The sequence below is a fragment of the Coffea arabica genome, chromosome 5c (assembly GCF_036785885.1).
Source record: "Coffea arabica cultivar ET-39 chromosome 5c, Coffea Arabica ET-39 HiFi, whole genome shotgun sequence".
Classification (NCBI taxonomy): domain Eukaryota; kingdom Viridiplantae; phylum Streptophyta; class Magnoliopsida; order Gentianales; family Rubiaceae; genus Coffea; species Coffea arabica.
Genome location: NC_092319.1, coordinates 38,622,093 through 38,643,892, shown reverse-complemented (window position 1 = coordinate 38,643,892; position 21,800 = coordinate 38,622,093). Strand labels below are relative to the sequence as shown.

The 21,800-nt window shown below is 36.1% G+C and overlaps 1 protein-coding gene and 1 pseudogene across 1 annotated transcript; both read left to right on the top strand.

Moving 5' to 3' along the window:
* Window positions 1-8,413: 8,413 nt before the first annotated feature.
* On the top strand, window positions 8,414-13,469 carry LOC113689408 (uncharacterized). Its single transcript, XM_072050862.1, has 3 exons — window positions 8,414-8,745; window positions 8,830-9,129; window positions 12,661-13,469. The coding sequence occupies exons 1-3, from the start codon at window positions 8,469-8,471 to the stop codon at window positions 13,251-13,253; spliced, it is 1,170 nt and encodes a 389-aa protein (XP_071906963.1). The 5' UTR covers window positions 8,414-8,468; the 3' UTR covers window positions 13,254-13,469.
* Window positions 13,470-19,729: 6,260 nt separating this feature from the next.
* Window positions 19,730-21,177, top strand: LOC113689405 (probable polyol transporter 4; annotated as a pseudogene).
* The last annotated feature ends 623 nt before the right edge of the window (window positions 21,178-21,800 follow it).

Here is a 21,800-nt window from a genome sequence, read left to right as displayed (position 1 = left end):
CAATGAAGGATGAATATTTTTGTGATAGTGAACTCAATGATAGTGATATTTTAATCACAGCTGACAATAACCTTTTCCTGCTTTTCATAATCAGATCATCCAAATTTGATGTATTTAGGGTTGGTATATGTATATGGGATCAGGAATAATGCACTGTATGCACTGTGAAGAGTTTTCTGCATATATTAGTTTGATAAGTTACACTTATAATTCAATACATTTGCTAACTTAGCATTTGTTTTTTGTAGGCACAAGAACTGGGAAATAATGATGATAGTGATCAACAAGTTGCTAAACATGAATGATCAGGGCAAAAATCTTGGATGGTGTGAAGTTATACATTTATACACCTCGGAATCTATCCACTATTTTCTTTCTGTTCCCTTGTAGAAGAGGGATCATAGATTTTTATACACATTCCATTTTGTTTTCCTCTTTCTGAGGTTTGAGCACAATGAAATTGATGATTATGCTGTCAAAATTCAAATAATGCTAAAAGTCGTAGAGAAAATGAACTAGAATGAAAAAATTGCTATACAAAATTTATATTGATGTGCAGGACATAATGAACTAGAATTGCGGAATCAAACCATAACGTTATGTTTTAAAGCCACAAAAGCAATCCATGGCGACCAAAGCCAATAATTTTCAACTTTGACATGAAATAACATCTTAGCTGCACTTAATCAGACAAGGGGAATATCCACAACACCTTCCCAGATATTTGGGATTTCACTTATCATCTTACAATCAAAGCAAAAGGCTAACGATCTCACACACAATTAACTTGAGTCTGCATAGCTCTAGTCTCTCTCAAAGATACTGCAACAATATATGCTTAAAACACGCGAACATTGAAGGGAAGCATGCCAACCCCTTATTCAGTAATAGTAGTGGATCGAAATAACATGAACCCCTAGAATGCAATCTCTGAAGCAGAATTTACTTCGGAAGTCTCTAGAATGCAAAAGCAAGACATTGTAAATCAAACCAATCGTAACAAGCTCTAGAATGCAATCTCTGAAGCAGAAACAGAAGGAGAGGCTTTGTGCAGGTCAGACACTGCAATACAGCATTGGCATATCAACTGCACAGTAAAATGAAAGAAATATTGAATATACTTGACAAATAATAAAAAATCCTATGAAATTTGTTTCAGTACATTATTGCATTAAGAGTCTGTACATTTCCTATATCTATAAAATTTTTCTAGAGCTATTGATATGTAAAAGCACAAGAAAAGCAGGAAAAATTTTGAAGAAATACCTGTTTCCACAATTTATAAGACCTCTTGGAGACATGTTGAAAACTTCATACTGAAAGGACTTCACAAAATCTTCATACCGAAATAGCATCTGTAAAATAAAATAAAAAAATTTATCCATAAACTTTCATGAATGACTAGGCCCAGAATACACCATTTAGATTCATCAATCAAGCAGCTTAAGAACTGGCAAACAAAATCTTTGCTGAAATGTTTCAAACAGATGCATTGCTCCTATTTAATATTTTTGCTCTATCTGTTTAAATGATAATAGAATTGCTCCTATAATTCAGACCTTAACTTTCTTATGCTGGTCAGAATTTACTTCTGAAGTCTCTAGTCTCTCAAGTTTTGAAGGCTTCATGAAGCCAATCATCTTCATAATTCCTATGCCAGTAACACCATCTTCATAATTCCTAGCATCTTTTGTTCGATTAATTTCTGTTTCATAACCAATTGTTAAGTAAACATCACAGATCAGCAGGGACAAATCAGAAAATGATGCTTCTTTCAGACTTACTAGACTCATAACAATTACTCTTAAGCCTCAGAAGAGAACAACTAGATACATTTCTTAGGAATAAAACTAAGAACAATTAGATATATCTTTCCAAATCCTTTATTTTAAATCACTGTAATTTTGTTATGCATTCTAGCAAAACTTGTTCAGTAAGAATTATAGAATACCGCAGTTAACCACAGTTCATATACCGAAGATAAGTTTTATATTCCTACAGTATATGCAGATACAAATTACATGCAAATGTGTTCAAAACCAATACTAAGATCATACCAGTACCAAACAGACTTGCACCGTTTACAGCGAGTTGTACTTTGACCCAAAGCATCCTGCACACTGATGAGTTGAATTGTTTGGCAAGCATAACACAGGGACAACAGTAGTAGCAGTCATTGCTTCAACTCTAAGAGATTCTTCAGCTGCCTGTTGAGTAAGCAAACTAACCCTCTCTTTTTTTTTCGTTGACTCGCTCCATTTTCCTAGCAAGATATATGTAACCAGGGGAAGCACAACAAAGACCAGAAACAAAGCTGGTATATTTAGTTTCCCTTGGCTAAAGCATGTCCTCACCAAAACAATCATGTCCCGTTTTCCTCTAAAACCTCTTTGGCATAGCAGATCGCACTTAACTACATGTAAGAATTATAGAAACAACACAGAGATCAGCTAAGTAGACCACATCATCAACTTCATCATTCAACTCAATTCACTAATCTGCTGCACATCATTATATAAGTGAGTATCAACCAACCATCACAGTTAAAGGCTATGACAGCTATAATTTGAGAACAGATTTCAGAAAGGAGTCACAACAAATCCGAATGACAGAATAATGGGCAAAGAAAACTACGGGAAAACAAAGGCAAGAAAAACCTACGAAAAAAATGATTCATGACGCCTAGGCATTTGATCGAACAGGTGGGGAGCTTCGTCCAGTTGCCCATTGATCACTCATAATCTGAAGAAAGGGCTCCGGAGAATGACCACGAAATTGGGGTTCCCAATGTTTCTCCACGCTATTAGAGATGCGCTAACCTTGGGATGCTTTACTCCTAACCCCACAAGGTTCCGAGATGGAGCACAACCTGAGTCTCGGTTAAGAACGGCGATTTTTGTGCTTTCACACGGCGCACGATTCCACCATCAGATTTCCTTCGACTTCGTGACGAAGGACATAGCATATGATCATCAGCCGAAATCATGCCACCAGGCATTTGAATTGTGAGTGATCTCTGATGAGCTGATGAGTGATATCTGACGGAAGCTTTTGAGGAGGAGTGAAATCTGATGGGATTCTGATTTCGTGGCCTTGTGGGGGGTTTTTTTTTTGTGCCTTGTTTAATCTTTAATTTTGTTTTTTGGATTTTTAGTTTAATGGATTTTGGTTATAGTGATTAAGTTTTTCAATCCGATTAATCGATTAAATAATTAAACATGATTCGAATTGGATTGTTTTAGGATTTGATTTATAAAAGGACACTTGGCAAGTTTAAAAGGGGTGGGACAGGGTGTGATACAGAGGATCCGTTGCGAGAAGGACATTGAGACCTTTTGTCTTTTCTTTTCCTTATCTTCGGCAGAAACAAACGGAAATAGTGGGAGGCTGAGTAGCATTTGGAAACGAAAAGAATAGGGAGAAAACAATTCGTCAGAGCCCCACTTTTACTTGTACTCTTGCTCAATTCGGTAGGGACCCACGGACTAAGGGGCATTAGTGATTCTTTTGGCTTTAAAAAAGGGGAAGAACGTATAGAGGCGGGGACGGTGGCTAGCATAGTTTAGTTTTATTCTTTTTTAGTTCTCTGATGGCCTGGACCTCAGTACAAAATTACAGGGAGATTTTCTCATGAGGCGTGGCTAAGTTTCTCATTTAGTCGAAGGTCAATTTGAGGACTCGGTTCCGAACATCTGTGAGATCTAATTATTTTATTTATTTCTTTTATTTATTGGTATTTGTACGTTTCCTGATTTAATTGCCTATGCTTGTTATGTTATTTGAATGTCAAAGACCCGATATTCGAGTTAACCTAATGATCTAATGCCAAATTAATTGATTGAATCCGTAATTGTTCAATTGATTAATACCAGTGGCGGCTAGCGTGATTGGTTTCATGTTAGGGAAACGTATGATCTAACTTAAACAAACCCTCGTAGCGTGTTTGTTGGTTAGGGTTGGGTTTTTCTAATTATTAATGCAATCGAGTAATTAAATCCTATGATCGTACCTAGGGTTATTTCTTAGTTAGGGAAATAGTTAACGGTTGTACCTTAACTATCGAGAAATTAAGGAAAGACTGGTTGTTCATCGCGTGTATGACAACTATAACCAATCTATTAATGAATAATTGAATTATCTTTGCATCGATGATCAGTTGGGTGGATCGTGTCTGAAAAGTTGCACCTTTGGCTAGAGTCATATTGGTTATTGATTAATTTCTATTTATTTCTATTAGTTGTTTTATTAGTTAGTTAATTAGTTATTTTATATTCTCAAAAAAAACCCCCCATACTTTGGACTTTAAAAGAAACGAATTATTCCCAGTCCCTGTGGATTCGACCCTACTCACCGCTATATACAAAATTTATATTTTTCTCGAGTAGGTAATTATTATTGCACAGGCCCGACACCCTGTCAAGAGAAAAAGCAGTTGCACTTTTTTGCTAATCCAACATATTGGGTCTAATCAGGCAATAAATAATTGTTAACAATCAATCGTAAAAAATGATAATTATTATTTGTTTTGGAAAAAAAGTTTTTTTTTTTGCTAACAATTGAAGGAATCGCTAATTAAACACGATCCATTGGATGACCAAAAAGAAAGACATTATTAAATAGCCATTAACAATTAATTACAAAGTATTGATAAATAGATGCAGTTTGGTGGAAGGAAAAAAGGGCCATTTTTTTGTTAACACGATCCATTGGAGCCAAAAAAAGAGCGGCCAAATAAACAATGAATCATCAAGAGGAAAAAAAAGTGAAATTACTAATTAACTAACGAAGCATTAATGGCAAAAGGGCATCTATTCGATAAAATCTAAAAAAAATCGATAATAAAAAAAATTTTTGGAACAAAAAAAGGGCCTTTTTTTGGCTAATAGCTGCAAGGAAGCGCTAATTAAACACGATTTATTGGATGACCAAAAAAAGGCACTATTAAGTAGCTATTAACAATTCATTTGTGGGAAAAAAAAGTAGCTATTAACAATTAAGCGCAAAGTGTCGGTAAATACATGCAATTGGGTGGAGGAGGAAAAAAGGACATTTTTTATTCATACGATCCGCCTAAGCATAAAAAAGAAGCGACTAACCAACAAACCATTAATCGGGAAAAATGAAAGTATTAATTAACTAATGAAACTTTAATGGCAAAAAGGGCTTTTTTTCGATAGCATCCATAAAATTAAAAAGGTGATAATTAATTTTTTTCGGGCAAAAAAGGCCTTTTTTTTGGCCTAACAACTGCAAGAAATCACTAATTAGACGCGATCCATTGGACGACCAAAAAAAAAGCATTATTAAGCAGCCAGCAATAATGAATTACAAAGTATTAGTAAATAGATGCAATTTGGCAGAAGACTAAAAAAGGCCAGAAAAAAGAGGACATTTTTTCGATAACAATCTAAAAAAAAAAACTTAACATTGCATTAACATCTAACCAATCAAAAACAAAACAATTCAAGTGAGCATAGAAAAAAAAAACGTTAGGGAAGGAAAAAAGAATGCCAAATTTCATCACAATTGACCAATCAAAAATCGCCACATCAAACAATTAGGAGGACTACCACCAATCGACGAATCAGAGGACGACAACTCATCAAATTGGAATCAATTGGAGGACTACCACCAATCAGCCAATAGGAGAGCGCCACGTCAGCAATTGGGTTCAATTGGAGCAATTGCATTCACACATAGACTATATGTTTTAATGACTGAATAAAATCCTTGTTTGTCTGTTTGTTTGTTTCTTGCCTTAAAAAAAAAAATCCTTGTTTGTTATCTTCAGTCCAAAAAATTGGAAATGCACCAGGTTAAGCGAAAAAGTTAACTTCAATCCTTTGAGTCAGTTAATGTAAAGAATACGCGTTTCTCTCAACGATGGTTTTGTGTGTTGCTTCTTCTCTTGAGCATTGCCTTGGACTTGAGTGCAATCGCTCGTGGCAATGGTGATTGTGGTGATTTTGGTCGGAAAGGTGCAGTGGCAGGGAGCAAGAATTACAGTGCTTCTTTGCAGAACCAAAAAAATTCACCAAAAATATATAGGAGATATATTTCACAAAATCAATGCATATGGAGAGACAATTTGCATACATAAAAATATGTGTGGAAGAAGAGAAATACTATCAATAATAATCTATTAATTACATTATAAGAACAAAACTCTTAATCCTTCGCTCTTCCCAACTGACAATAATAATAAAATTCTCTATTTATAAACTACATGACTTAGTAAACAAGTCTTATAACCATAAAATATTTCCTAATAAGATACTAATTCTTAAACAATGAAACTACCATAATTTGACTCCAATAGATTTACTAAAACCCTAACTTAGCTGAAACACTACTAAATAACAATATAAAAAATTTCTAATTTTGAGTCTTGATTTAATATGCCAACATTCTTGGAGCTAATAGAAATTTTGCTGTTGCTTCTAGTGACTTAATTGACTTGAAGATTGTTTTGGCAATTGATAGGTTATAATGGATTAGAACGTATTAGGATTACATACGTTATAACTTTGAGAGCTACAGGCGCTTATGAACCATTATAGGATTTCATAATTTTGATATAAGTTTGTCTCTCAATTTAATTCTAATCTTATCTCTAAAATTTTAGATATACCTATCCATGAAAAGTAAACAGTCTCATGATCTCATAAGATTCGAAAATTGCAGCGTCTTTGATGCAACTATAGTCCAAATAGATTACCAACTTTAATGAACGAGTTACTGCAAAACTATGAACTAAAGGACACACTTGCGTTTTTTTTTTTTTTTCATTTTTCAATATGTCTTATTGGAATTTTCTGCCGACTATTGTCAAAATAAGAGATGCAGGAGATTTCGCAGCCATGCTTCAAGTTGATGGTGCTGGATGATTACTTTTTCAAAAGTACTTGACAAATGATTCTATATTCAAAATGTCAAATAAAGACTGCCAATTGATCACTGGTTCTGTAGACTATATATAGTCACCATGCCCAAAATTAAGGTCAAACAAATACTGGTTAGTTGACTTCAATGAGCTTATTATCCAATGGGAAAGAAAGACATTTTTCTTCGGCATTAGGACAAAGTTAATGTTAACTAAATTAGTTGTAAGATACATCTTTAATAAATGTTACGAAGAAATTCTACTTATATAATAGTCATGCATAACAGGATAATAGGTTACAACATCTCTCAATACACGTAAATCTTCACACACACACACACACACAATTTTGACGAATCCATTTTAATAATGTTAATGCCATTTACTTCAATCACTTTCAATTGACTTTATAAACCAAAAACCTCCCCGAATCACAAGTTCAGAACTTAGTTCTCAACTAGTAGTTGTCTTTAATCTCTTTGACTACTTGAGCCATTTTAGCCGTCTAGAGTAACTTCTTTTACAACTTAAAATTGCGTTAGTTGTTTTCCACAACTGTAATTGTTGTCTAAGGGACAATTTTACGTGAAATTACAACTCCGAGGGTTATCGAAAATTCCCTTTTGTAAAGAAAAAAATTATTAGCACAACCATTGCAAAGTTTGTAATTCAATTAAAAAGTACATTTGAAAAAGAAATGATGCCAAAGTGATAGCTCTAGAGTATCATATGTCAAAATCCCCCAAAAAGCAAAAAAAAAAAAAAAAAAATGTCTTAACCAACAAGAGTGTTGTATGTCATGGCCATTCTTCCTATTATTTTGCAAGCACAATTTTGGATACATAATTGGAGATGTTGCCAAAATTGGACAAAATACTGGAATCGTGTCAAAAAATCTCAACCAGAAATACGGGCCATTTTGGCCATCCCTAGTCGTCACAAGACACGTAATGCATCGTTGTTCAACAATGGAGTTGTAATCAGCAATGTATGGCTCTATGCAAAGACTGCTGCCTTCTCAATGATCTCAGCGCCAAGGACAAGAGCAAGAAAAGGGGAAAAAAAATTATTACTACTTGCACGTTGTAGCATGGTAAAAATACTTGATGTCATGGCTTATCATGAGTCCATCTCAAGCAGATATGCAGGTGGCTAACAAATTTGGTTGCTGTGCAAGCAAAGTTCTAAATATTTGTGGCAAGTGGGTTGAAATTAACTTGCGCAATTTGAAAAGTAATATGCAAGTTATGTCTGTAAAAAACTAGAAGTTGTATTCTTAAACTTGAATGCATGAGAAACACCGACTCAGTAATACTTTTCCTTTTTTTTTTGTCAACATATTTGAAAATATGCTGCAAAGATGCATCAGAGATTGACTTTGATGGTCACTTCATTAATTAATGGCTCCTGCCATATCTCCCCAACGGCTGTGACGCGTTGAGTAAGAATTTCTAATGCTTACATTAACGGTGTATTGACAATCTTGGCACTTTCGCTAGTAAGGTGAAGCCTATATAAATGCCAAGTCTTGGGGTGCAATAGAGCACACCAAATTGAACTGCGAAGTGTGAACCTTGTTAGCAATATGGGTTCTTCTTCGAGAAAATGTGTCTTTGTGTTTCTTCTTCTCTTGAGCATTGTGTTAGAGTTGAGTGTAACAACTCTTGGTGATGGCAAGCTTAACAAAGAATTGAAGGAAGATGGTTGTGGAATTGGTAGGAGGGGTTGTAGTGGTAGGGGAAGGGAAGGACGAGGGTTATTTGGAGTCGGAGGAATTGGTGGTGGTGCTGGACAAGGTGGAGGGTTTGGAGCTGGAGGCGGTGCTGGCGGAGGTGCAGGTGGCGGAGTTGGTGGAGGAGGAGGTTTTGGCGGTGGTGGAGGTGGTGGCATTGGGGGTGGGTCAGGTCATGGTGGTGGATTTGGAGCAGGAGGAGGTGTCGGAGGAGGCATTGGTGGAGGTGCTGGAGGAGGAGGCGGCAGCGGCGGCGGTGGTGGAGGAGGCGGCGGCCAAGGAGGTGGTGTCGGTGGCGGTTCTGGCCATGGGGGAGGTTTTGGAGCAGGTGGCGGAGTAGGAGGTGGCATTGGAGGTGGTGGGGGAGGCGGTGGTGGTGGAGGTGGAGGTGGTGGAGGAGGAGGAGGCCTCGGAGGAGGTTTTGGACATGGTGGTGGATTTGGTGCTGGAGCGGGTGTAGGAGGTGGAGCAGGCGGAGGCGTTGGAGGCGGTGGAGGATTCGGAGGAGGTGGTGGTAGTGGTGGTGGATTTTAATTATGTCCAGGCAGGACTAGTTCAAGTGTTGCACTTTGTTTTCTTGAATCCCATGTCTAAGTATTACCTCCCTGGCCTATAAATGGTGGGGTGGAGCTCGTTAATTTCCATAAATCAGTTGCATATTATGGAAATCTTGGAAAAAAAAAAGTATGTATGTCCTATTAAATAAATAACTAATGCATGATTTTCATGCCCTACCAATTAAACACTTCCAGATTTCCTTGTTCCCTTTTTGTGCCAATCATCCGTCATTTTATGCACTTGTGTGACGAGACCTATAAAACCTCACTGATTTCCGTGAATCTAATTTGACAAATATTGTGTAAATTTGGTATCTAACATATTTTACTGCCAAAAGGAAACCTTTTATTATGTGTAAATTTACTGAAGAACCAAAATTATACGAATTTACTGAAACATTTGGACCTCGTTTGGCTCTTCAAAATTATACCAAAACAGGCTTATTAATTAATTCCAATCTTTTGGTTAAAACTGATTTCATTGATAGCTGATTTTGTCTCTGCTGTGTGCTGTTTCCTTCGGTTTTGATGAGAATAAGCAGTGCTAAATTTCCTTCTAGACAATGGCCTTCGTTTTACAAAGTGCATTGCTATTATGTGCGAGGCTTTTGAACTAAAGACAATTCTATACATTTTGCTAAAGACAATTGTTCAGAATTTTTTTTTTTTTTTAAAGTTGTATGATTTCAATTCTAATTCCGATTAAAGTGAAGAAATAGCCTAAAACATTATTTCCTTGACACAAATATTTGAGTTCGCTATATTGGCAAAGCATATTTTACGTCAAATGCTTAGCAGAATGAAATATATGAATCTTATAAGATTACAAGAATTAGGAAGACCCTGAATGAATTACAGCCTCCGGTGGCTCAGTTGTTGTTATAAATGAAGAAAAGGTTTTTTAGTACATATAAAACTACGTATTAATCTAACGTTTATAAAACACATCTAAGTTTCATATTAAGCTCGCCTGAATTCTAAACAAAATTGCCTTTACAATTAATACTCAAACTTTCACTAGTCTCTCTTTTGCCTCGCGCTCTTCGTAACTAAATACAATAACAAAAATTTGAAAATAAGAAATAAGCAGGAAATAAACTACCAAATAACAGCTTAATTTCCTAAATAGTTAAATTACCAGAAATTATATTAGAGCAAAAACTTCACAAATCAGAATAGAAAATACTATTAACTTTCAGAAATTTGGTCTAATTATGTCGATAGTTATTCTACAACATTTTAAGCCAAGCCAAATCCAGGGGCCATTTTTGCCGTAGCAATACTACAAACAATCTCACAATTCTTGTCATAGCTTAAATCCAATTATCTTTCCCCTCAAATCTTGTTGCACCCTAAAGGCATTTAAGCTACCAGAATCGCCCTAATATTTACCTTTTCATCAGTGAAGTTCTTTTGGGTTCTACCTTCATGGCTAAAATATAGATACCAACGGCGGACATTGGAACATAAAACAGACTATTTCAGAACATGGTTGGAAGATAATGGTAGGAAAAATTAAGTCAAAAAAGGAAATCAAACTGACTTGCCCGAGTAATACCAAACCTTTATTTCTCTTTTCTCATGCAAAAAAAAAAAAAAACCATGAGTCTTGAGCTTGGAAAAGAATACTTTCAAAAACCATATACTTCAAAGTAAATACAGATGCACTCATATAAAAACTAACTGGGCGATGCATCTTAGGCTTTTTCTTTTTCTTTTTCTTTTTCTATTCCTAAATTGGTATAGACTAATTAGCATTATTTGTTAGTATTATTTTCAATTAAAAAGTGCAAATGCACCAGGATAAGGCGTCAACGGTTGACCACCCTAACTGTATACAACCATGTGAACAGTTGATCCGCCGCTTTTTTTCCCATAACGGCGATCAGATCGCCAGTATGGAGATTTTCCGTGGTCGTTGACATTGAAATTTGATCTAGTCAAACGTACATTAATGGATATTTATTTCAAAGAAATTTAAACTTGACCAATGTACGTTAAAGTCTAATTATTCGACAGTATTTGACAATGGCTACATTTTTTTTATTGACAGTATAATGGCTACATTTAAGTAGCTGGTAATCCTTCCATCCTAATAATTGGCTTGGTATTGTTTTAATAATGAATCTTTTCTACGCTTCAGCATTAGATGAATGACAACTATACAAATTTTGAATTTGAAATTCAACTTTTGTATACATATCATGAATCTAACGGTATAGTGTATACACTGTCAGTATTTACTCTTGTTTTAATATTTGACCTCAACAATTGTCAGTGCCAAATGCATATTGCATTAGACAATATAGATCATAAAATAGTAATTTTAAAATAATAAATGCAGATATTAAAATTGTAAAAAAAAAATCTATCTCTACACATAGTTTTTAGAGGTTTAAACATTTTCTTGCAACTTTAAATATTCCTCTTTGACCCTCAAAACAAGGGTAAAAAGATACTAACCTCTCCAAAAAGAAAAAAAACACACACACGCGCGACACACACGCGCTTACACTTGATGCCTAGTCAAACTTACTAATTGCAGCAAATAACCAATACTTTCCAACAAAACACGCTCTATTGATGAACTTAACATAACTTCAAATGACTACCATAGATTTTTTTTTTCTTTTTCTGTGTACCCTTTTCTCTAGTAAATTTATTTTAAGTTATCTATTTATTGAACTACTACAGAATCAAATTTTCTTCAAATTCCAACTTTACTGTTCATTATCAAAATGCTGGAATTTTATCATTAATTGCCCTCAGCAATTGCTCTAACAATTATTAAACCCATCATCCGAGATATACCTAGTTTCACTTAATAGGATACAAACTAATAATAATAATACACTTGCAAAAACAAATAGAAAGGTTTAAAGGGGAAGGCCATTTACTTCAAGAACGTAGTTTCCATAAGAAGAAATTTATGGCCGATTGGCCCCAGTGACCATAGTTTCCATATGCATTAATCGTAGCGTGTCAATTTGGAGTAAAATAACTTAGTAAATCCTTGTCGGTGGAATTGAAAACAAGCACAAGCGATCCATTGGATTTGACTTTGAATATCTCTTCATTTAATGTTCCCGCCTCAATTTCTCTTATCTTCCCAACAACTCGAACGCGTCGTACAAGCCATGCAACAGTGCATGCATTAATTACGTAGCGAGAATTGAAAACCCTATTGCCAACTTACTACTTTTGGTAGTACCTTTAAGGAATTAAGCCTCTATATATACCCATGTCTAAAGGCCAGTAGAGCAAAGCAAGTTTGAAAGTTTGAATTCTTGTAAGCATTATGGGTTCTTCTCAAAAATGGTTTTGCGTGCTTCTTCTTATCTTGAGTGTGGTGTTAGAATTGAATGGAGGTGGTGGTGTTGGAGGAGGTTCAGGTCATGGTGGCGGATTTGGAGCTGGAGGTGGTGTAGGTGGTGGTGGAGGACTTGGTGGTGGTGCTGGTGGAGGAGGAGGAGGGGGTAGTGGTGGAGGCGGTGGCCTTGGAGGTGGTTCAGGTCATGGAGGTGGGTTTGGAGCTGGTGGAGGTGTAGGTGGTGGTGCTGGAGGACTTGGTGGAGGTGCTGGAGGAGGAGGTGGTGGCGGTGGAGGAGGTGGCATTGGTGGTGGCTCTGGGCATGGAGGAGGGTTTGGAGCAGGAGGTGGAGTAGGGGGTGGCATTGGAGGAGGAGCAGGTGGAGGTGGCGGCGGAGGAGGAGGTGGAGGTGGAGGTGGAGGCGGTGGTGGCATTGGAGGTGGTTCTGGCCACGGTGGTGGATTTGGTGCCGGAGGAGGTGTTGGAGGTGGGGCAGGTGGAGGAGTTGGAGGTGGTGGAGGATTTGGAGGTGGTGGTGGTGGTGGTGGAGGAATAGGGGGAGGATCAGGCCATGGTGGTGGTTTTGGAGCTGGTGGAGGTGTAGGAGGTGGAGCTGGAGGCGGTGCAGGTGGTGGTTTAGGAGGTGGCCATGGAGGTGGAATTGGTGTTGGGGTTGGAGTAGGCATTGGCGTAGGGGCTGGTGCTGGTGCTGGCAAGGGCGTTGGTGTTGGTAGTGGTTCCGGCAGCGGTGGAGAAGGTGGTGGACAGTAGAGATGCTGCTGCTTGTAAACCCATCCATGCAGATTCAAAGTTTCAACCCACATTCTGCTGTCAAAACTTAAATGAGTGCTACTTTTTTGTCCTTTTTTCTTTTCTTTGTTTTCTGCTTGAGCTGCAAAAAGTGTACCAGTAAAATGAATATGTTCTCGTGATTAATTGTAATATCATTACTACAACTAAAGCAATGCAATGCCATTTTCTTCCGTATCTATACAAGATTTAATTATTCCATGCAGATTGAACTATGAAAGTCCACTGGAAAATGGCAGCACAATCTTGTAATATAAAGAAAAATCTCACACTACTACTCTTTGTTTTCTTTCTAAACTTGGGTAGGAAATGGAAAGAAGAGCCCAGAAAGAGGAATGGAATATGTAACAATAGAACTATATATGGTTTTGACGTGGGTAATAAGAGTTCTTAACCATTGATTTAAGAAGAAAGTGGAACGTACAGACAATTGATATGTATAACAAGAGTTTCCTTACCAACAATTTCTAGGAAAACGTTATTTGCACTTCTATTTTTGTTAATCATGCTTTCACTATCATTTTAATTATATATTTTTCATATATTAATTCATATAATAAAATAAATAATGAGACTGCAAATAACAAACAATGGAGTACAAATAACATTTTTCAAATTTTTATAATGCTAAAATTGCATCTAAATGTATTGTCAAAGATAAAGTTGCCTTTGAAGAAGATAAAATTTTTCCCACTCTATTTAATTTTTGGGACGTCAAAGACATCAAGAAGTGCAAGAATCCTTTGTTGGTGACATCCTTAGTTGCGGAGTACGATGTCTCTGCATATTCATATCAACTTTTTCTCTTGACCTGTATTTGCCATGCATTGGGCAAATCTGAGTTTACAATTTATTCAAAGAAAAGATATACTAGTTACTTTTGGACCCATTTAATATGGAAAGCTGTCCCAGTCTTAACTATATTAATTATTTCGAAGAATAATTCATGGGAGTCAAAAGCAGCAATTTTTTTTCTTGAAATTTTTTCAAAGAATTAATTAAGAAGTGTGTATGGATAGGAGATTACTTCAAATATTATTTGAAATAAATACTGTAGTACTTTTTTGGAATGTGATATATATGAAATAAAAATGTGATTAAAAATATAAAAAGTTGATTAGAAATTGTGTTTGTGATTACGCAATCGAAATAATATGCTTTGCTTATAGGGACCTTATGGATCCTCACACATCTTCTTATTTTACAGGCTAATATATATTTTATAGCTCATACTATTTCCATATGATTATTGGCTTGTTATTTTCAGAAATAGATGTTATTTCCTCTTTCTTTTTTGCTTTTTTGGATCCTATGGACTGACTTGTTACATTGGAACGAAACCAGGCATCGCAACACAAATAACATCTAAAACAAGAAGAGATTTGAGAGAGGATAACTTTTTTATATACTGCCAGTGTATAATTTTTTCTTTACACTAACATATTTAGATTCTATTACATATATGAATTCAAATTTGAAATTTAAATTATGTACATATGGCATATATTTAAAACTATTAGTATAAAATATTCACTCCACTGTCAGTACATAAAAAATTAATCGTTTAAGAGATGCTAGTGGTTCCCCTGAACTTTGGAACACCTGTTTGGCACGTTGAGACTCATTTTAGCTAGACGATCGGCACAGAAGTTTATTTTTCTCCATGGGTGTCAAAATAGATATTTAGTTCTTAAGTCGATCGTCAAAGACTGTGGAATAGTTAATTAATTACCTTGAAAAGTTTCAACTAATAGTAATCTTTGGACTATATTACTACATGCCAGTCGTTTTCATCTTAAGAATAGTCCATAGGTTGCTATATTATGTTCCCCTGTGACAGAGGATCTTTGTCATAAGAAGTGGTTCGATGTCACCGTCGTTACAAAAGAGTAAATTTTATTTACTCGTGGGAAGTAAACGGAAATTGTGAATTTTTCATAGTGAATCCGCCCAACTTTTATTTAATTAGTGTAGTTATTTTGTGTTCTTAGTAAACCATGATGATAGAAACCATTAATTATTGTATCATGCAATAAGGATTAGGGGTGTATATTGTCATATGCAGTACAAAAATGAATGTAGACACAATAAAAATTAGTAATGGCAGAAGAGTGCAATGTAGACACTATAAAAATAAGGATTAATTTTATACACACTATCAGTATATGCACTATCATCATTAAATGACATATGTGCAAAATTTATTCCTGTGTCATTCATCTAACTGTAACAGTGCATGCACTGACAATGTATATAAAAGTTACTCTAAAAATAAATGTAGACATTAAATAATAGATGTAAATATTAATACAAAAATAGGTAAAAGCACAATAGATTTTCTCTCTCGTTAAAATTTGAGTCTAAAAATTTGTTGTAATTTTTAATCTTATTATATTAGTGTCCACATTTACCATATTACTGTTTACATTTATTATATTTATTTATACTCTATTGTGCTGTAGTCACCCGTTCCTTTATCCATGCAATAATACTTGTCCATGTCAAATATGTCCAAGTGGTTGAAGTTTCAAACACTTAATGCGTATAACCAGGGGTGGAATTAAGGTGGGGGCACTGGGGCACGGGCCCTACTAATCCCCTTAAATTCCTATAATACTTATACAATTTTAATATAATTTTAAGTGTGCCTCCAGAATTTTCTTAGAAAGGATGTGAAAGAATTACGTGATTTTTTAAGTTAGTTTATAAACTAAAATTCTAAAAAGATACGTGGGACACATTCCATTTGAAATAATCTAAAAAAAGCTTTTTCATTTCAACTAGCAAGTACTAATCATATCATTCACTTTCTTTGGGCTCCACTCTCCAATTTCCCTTCCCTCCTCTGGTCCCCTATTTTTTCCTCACAACCGAGAGTCAATACCTTCCACAACCAAGCAGCTAGCTACTCTTTTTCTTGATCAATTCATCTAATCATATCATTCACTTCCTTTGTCCCCATTTTCCAATTTCCCTTCCCTCCTCTGGTCCCCTATTTTTTCCTCACAACCGAGAGCCAATACCTTCCACAACCAAGCAGCTAGTTACCCTTTTTCTTGATCAATTCACCTAATCATATCATTCACTTCCTTTGTCCCCACTTTCCAATTTCCCTTCCCTCCACTAATCCCCCATTTTTCCTCCACAATCGAGAGCCATTCTTACTTCCACGACCAAGTTAGTTATCAAAATATAAAAACTCGCAGTAAACAATTTTAAATAGTTTAGTTTTTTTTTTGAAATAAAATTATTATTATATTAATAATTTTGAATTTGTCTTTTTATGTTTTTCATGGAATATATGCATCATTTGTACTTGTTGGTGATTTTTTTTTTGTTAAAAAACTAGAAAAAATGTAGATAAAAAATTTTAGTATTGCTTTTACCCCCACTAAGAATTTTTTCTGGCTCCGCCACTGGGTATAATTAGGTAATGGCAGAGTGTAAAAATAAAATTTTGACTAGCCGAATTGTTTAAACGAGCTAAAGCACTTTTTCTCTAATCAACATGGTTACTTGATTGGGTCTAACAATTTTTAGTTCACTAAAGTTAAAGTTTATTCAGATTTTACTTATTGATGTAGTGACGTTATAAATTTTTAACAGAATAAAGGTAAAAGATTAGTTAAAAGGAAACAGGGATTTAGTTCTCTAAGGCGCAATGTAGAGTATGAACAAAACTCAAGAAAATTAAGGGGTGCAGTAGAGAATATAAAATTTCAGGCTGTGCTTGGATTAAGTGTTTCTAAAATATTTTACCATAGGCTTTATTAGCTAAATATAACTTTATATAGTATTTTTTTTGGAGTGTTTTTTCAGTTTTTTGCGTAGTTCTTAAGCATTGACACCCTTCCTCTTCCGGCCAACCATTGCCTGCCGTCACTTTCTTTCCTTTCCCCTCCTTGACCCTGCCTAGAGTTCAAATCACGTTTCCCTTTCTTCCACCAACATCAAGCTAGCAGCAACCCCTCCCCTCCACACCCTAACTGGCCACCCTGTTTGCTGTCCCTTGCCACTCATTTCTTCTCCCCTCTCCTTGATCCCAACTGACACTCCCCGTAGTTACCTTTAGGAACTGTCAACGGACCAGGTTTTCAGGAACCAACTCGAACCCGCTCAATATTTTTGGATACGGATATAGTTATAATTCTATTGACTCGAACTTGATCCAGACCCTTTATACTAATCTGAAAATGGGTTGGTTACGGAATATTGAATTTTGACCCGGTTCGAACCGAATATGTTTGAATAAGTAATTGTTTTGACCATATGTTTGGGTATTTAATATTTGTTTGGATCTTCTAGGAGTTGTAATTTGTAGGCCTTAGAATAATTATCTAAAGTAATTTGTGATGTTTAATTGGGATTTGTGGTGTGTAATTAATATTTTTTTTTAGAAAGACATTTTCTTCATTTCTTTGCCTAAGATTTTTTGTCAGGCATACTTGACTTGTATCTGAACCTGATCGGATCTAGATCCCAGAGAATAAGTTCAAAACTCGTCGGGTATTTGGGTTAAATCTAGTACAAGTATAGTTAAGAGAGACTAGATACGAAATATTCAATTCCGATCCGGATCTGACCCAATGATAGGCCTAATCACTTTTAACCCTATTCCTGTTTCCTCCCAATTTGGATGCGACAAAATATTGGTCCTATAATTAACTAAATACACGTCTCATCATGACCCTTAGAAGAAAGAAAACTATTTCTATATCTTATGTAACAAATACACCAATCTACACCCCAACATGACCCAATGATTTTTTTTTAATCATTCTATCCCTTCTCGTACCCTTCCAGCCTTGATTGTGCACATCAAATTCTGAACCTCACAATAGATAGACTCTAAAAGTCCTCTCAAAACCACTAGACTGGCCCTAGTAATTACATAGTCATCATGGTTCATTTATTACTTGGAGAGTTGTTCAAATTATGAATTCGCCCTTATGGTTTAGCCAAATTTTATTGCCTTTCTCTATTATTTTTAAGATCCAAATCCAAATGATGGAAAAAGTGAAATGACAAAAGTGCCTATTGCTTAAGCATAGTTACCTCCCACATGATTGGTCCAAGTCAAGGAAAACAACAAAAAAAAAGAGAAAGAGGGGGAGTGGGAGTTAGGAATAAGGCTAATGGTCCCCTATGGGCACCATTAGTAGGTGGAGTTTTTGAAATTTTTGGGTTGAAGGTTTAGTTTGTTGGGTTTTTTTTTTCTGATTATTTTACTAGGTTTAAGTGTTGGTATACTATCTTTTGTCCATATTGCCCTTCATTTTGTTTGATTTTTGACTATCTTACCCTTGTTGGTCTTTAATACCCTCGTACTTGCATTGGAGATTGTTATGTAGGATACATTTTTAGTCTTTTTCTCTTGTTGAAATCTAACAATATTGAATATTCAAATTTTCAAGCATCATTTCCAGCACAAATTCATGCGGTGCTAAGTACGGTGGTAGCGGTAGTTAGCGGTGATGTGCTGTGTAGTGCATGTACTATGAGCATTGGATTGAAGTTAGGTTTAATCTGATAGTTAAAGTGATCAATATATACACTACTCTGGTTGGAATTGTAGTTACATAAATGTCAGTGGAGACAAATATATATGTTCACAGTGAGATCTTCAGGAGATTATCTTAACATTTGGTTTGAAATTGCAATTTACAAAGAGGGTCAGCCATTGGTTAGTTTAATTTTCATTTGTTTTATGCTTCTTAGTATACTATGTTAGTGGAATTTCGTATAGTTTATCGTTGATGTAAGAATCATTGGGTATCTTTCAACTGGCCTCATGTTCTTAGTTGCATGTGTTCTATTTGTGCAGATATTATCTGTGCTCTATGAATCTTCTAGTATTTCAAGTTTTCCTGAATGACCAGTTTCTACAAAGGGGCGATCCTGAGGTACTCGAGGACAAGCGAAGCGGATTAGGGTAAAAAAAATAGCGATTTGATATATTAGAGTCGGATCAGCCATTTGTCGATCGGGACGGGTACTTGACCCGTGCCCATCTCTAATATTTATCCAAATACCAACATTGGGAAAAATGCACTTTTCATCCTCAAAGTTTGGGTTGTTGACCAATTTCACCTCAAAGTTTCACCCAAAACACATTTCATCCTCAAAGTTACGTTATTTTGGCCAATCAAGGACAATTGACAGAAAACGAAAGATAATTATTTAATTGGGATGGAACTTTGCACGTGAGAAGCAATTTCCCGTCAGATCCAACTTTATACCGGACAAAATCGGGTCAAACCAAACGGAGCCAATTTTTCTAACGGATGAAAATTTGGAAAATAGCAAAAGGGAAAAAGCTGCATTCTTCTCCTTCTTTCTTCTCCATTCTTCAGCCCTAAAAGTTTTTTTGGCCAATCTCACCGTCACAATTTTGAGCATCTGCTGGCAAGAAGGCATAGACAAATATTCATTAAATAACCTCCATCCCTAAAATTTCCATTAATTTTGGGATCCTGCTTGGTTATGTTTCAAATTATGCCTTCTCAGGGCTGCCCGTACACACAAATTGGAGGATCATGCTTGCCGTTGGGATTCTCCCTTCAGCTTTCACCTGTTTTGCTCTGTTTATCATCCCTGAATCTCCGCGGTGGCTAGTAATGCAAAGCATGACGACCAAAGCTAGGTTGGTGCTTCTCAAAACAACTGAAAATGCAAAAGAAGCAGAGGAGAGAATAGCTGAAATACAACTAGCTGCAGGGCTCGCCAACGCTGGAAAGCACGAGGAGAGATCTATATGGCGTGAATTACTAAATCCGTCACCCGGGGTTAAACGGATGCTCATTGCAGGTTGTGGAATTCAGACTTTCCAACAGATCACAGGTACGGATGCAACTGTGTATTATAGTCCTACAATCTTTAAAGTTGCCGGGATCAAGAGCAGTTCGGAACTTCAGGCTGCAACAATTGCCGTGGGGTTTACCAAAACAGTCTTCATCCTGATAGCTATTTTACTTATTGACAAAGTAGGTAGAAAACCACTTCTTTATGTGAGTACAATTGGAATGACTGCTTGTTTGTTCATTATGGGATTAACTCTCTCCTTCCTGGGGAATCGTCCAATTGGGATAAAGTTGGCCATTCTCTGTGTATGTGGAAATGCAGCATTCTTCTCAGTGGGAATTGGCCCAGTTTGTTGGGTTTTGTCCTCTGAAATCTTCCCTCTAAGGTTACGAGCTCAAGCATCCTCCATTGGGGCTGCGGGGAATAGAGTTAGTAGTGGCCTGGTTGCTATGTCTTTCCTAACCATTTCTCATGCTATATATAGCAGGTGGAACCTTTTTTGTCTTTGCAGCAATTTCAACTCTTTCCGTTGCTTTTGTTTACAAGTGTGTCCCAAAAATGAAGGGGAAATCACTAGAGCAAATTGAAAAGCTTTTTTAGACTGATGCGCATTGGAAAGGAGGCGAAGTGGAGCTTGGAGATGTTGAGCATCTAGTGCTGAAGCAATGATAGTGATACTGGCTTGAATGTTTGCAGTCCTGCAAATATAAATCTAAGGACCAATATTTATAGACAAATATTTCTTACGGGCCACCGAGAGCAACCAAGGAATCTTCTTCCCGGATTCTCGCCACGCCAACAGATGCTCATTTTTGTTCTCAACCCACAATTGCAGAATGGAGTTGATGAACCACTAGAGACTTCAAAACTTCTGCTCCTCATTCGGCAAAAATGAGACTTCAGAACCACTGGCAAATGCTCTAGGATGAAATGTTTAAAGATCCAAAGTAGAATTTTGTGGTTGCAGAAAGGCGTATGCAAATTCCCGTCAATTATTAGTGGTTCTAAAGTCTTGTGGTTCTGAATATCCAGAGATTGGCAAAAAAATTTTGTGGTTGCAAAAAGGCAGGGAAGAAGGAGAAGAATGTTGGTTGTCATCCGTTGCAAATTATTGTTCCGTTAAATATGGCTCCATTTGGTTTTACCCATTTTTTGTTGGGTTTACAGTTGGTTCTAACGACAGATTTGCCATTTCCCGTCAATTGTCCTTGATTGGCCAAAATAACGTAACTTTGAGGATGAAATGTGTTTTGGGTGAAACTTTGAGGTGAAATTGGTCAACAACCCAAACTTTGAGGATGAAAAGTGCATTTTTCCCTACCAACATTACCCTCACTAGTCAACCTCATATTTTCATTGATTTTGTTAAACCTATTATCCATCAATTACTCCTTTTCTTCCTCTTTCTCATTAACATAACATGGTTTTGTCAGCTTCTCTCACTTCCCCTCCAATCTTGCCTTCCAATCTCTCTCCATCTTTCCTATTTTATAATTTTTTTCATTTTCTTGAAACTTTTGCAGCATGTGGTTCAAGATATTTTGCATAATACTCTTCTCTATTTCGCTCTTGCTATTTTTCCATCACTATCAATAAGTTTTTCTTGGCTTTTTTTTATTCCATTATGTTTTTATTAAATAATCTCTGCTTACAATTTTTTGGAGTGCCATAAATTTCGATTAAATTTGCAATGCAATTTTGTTGCAA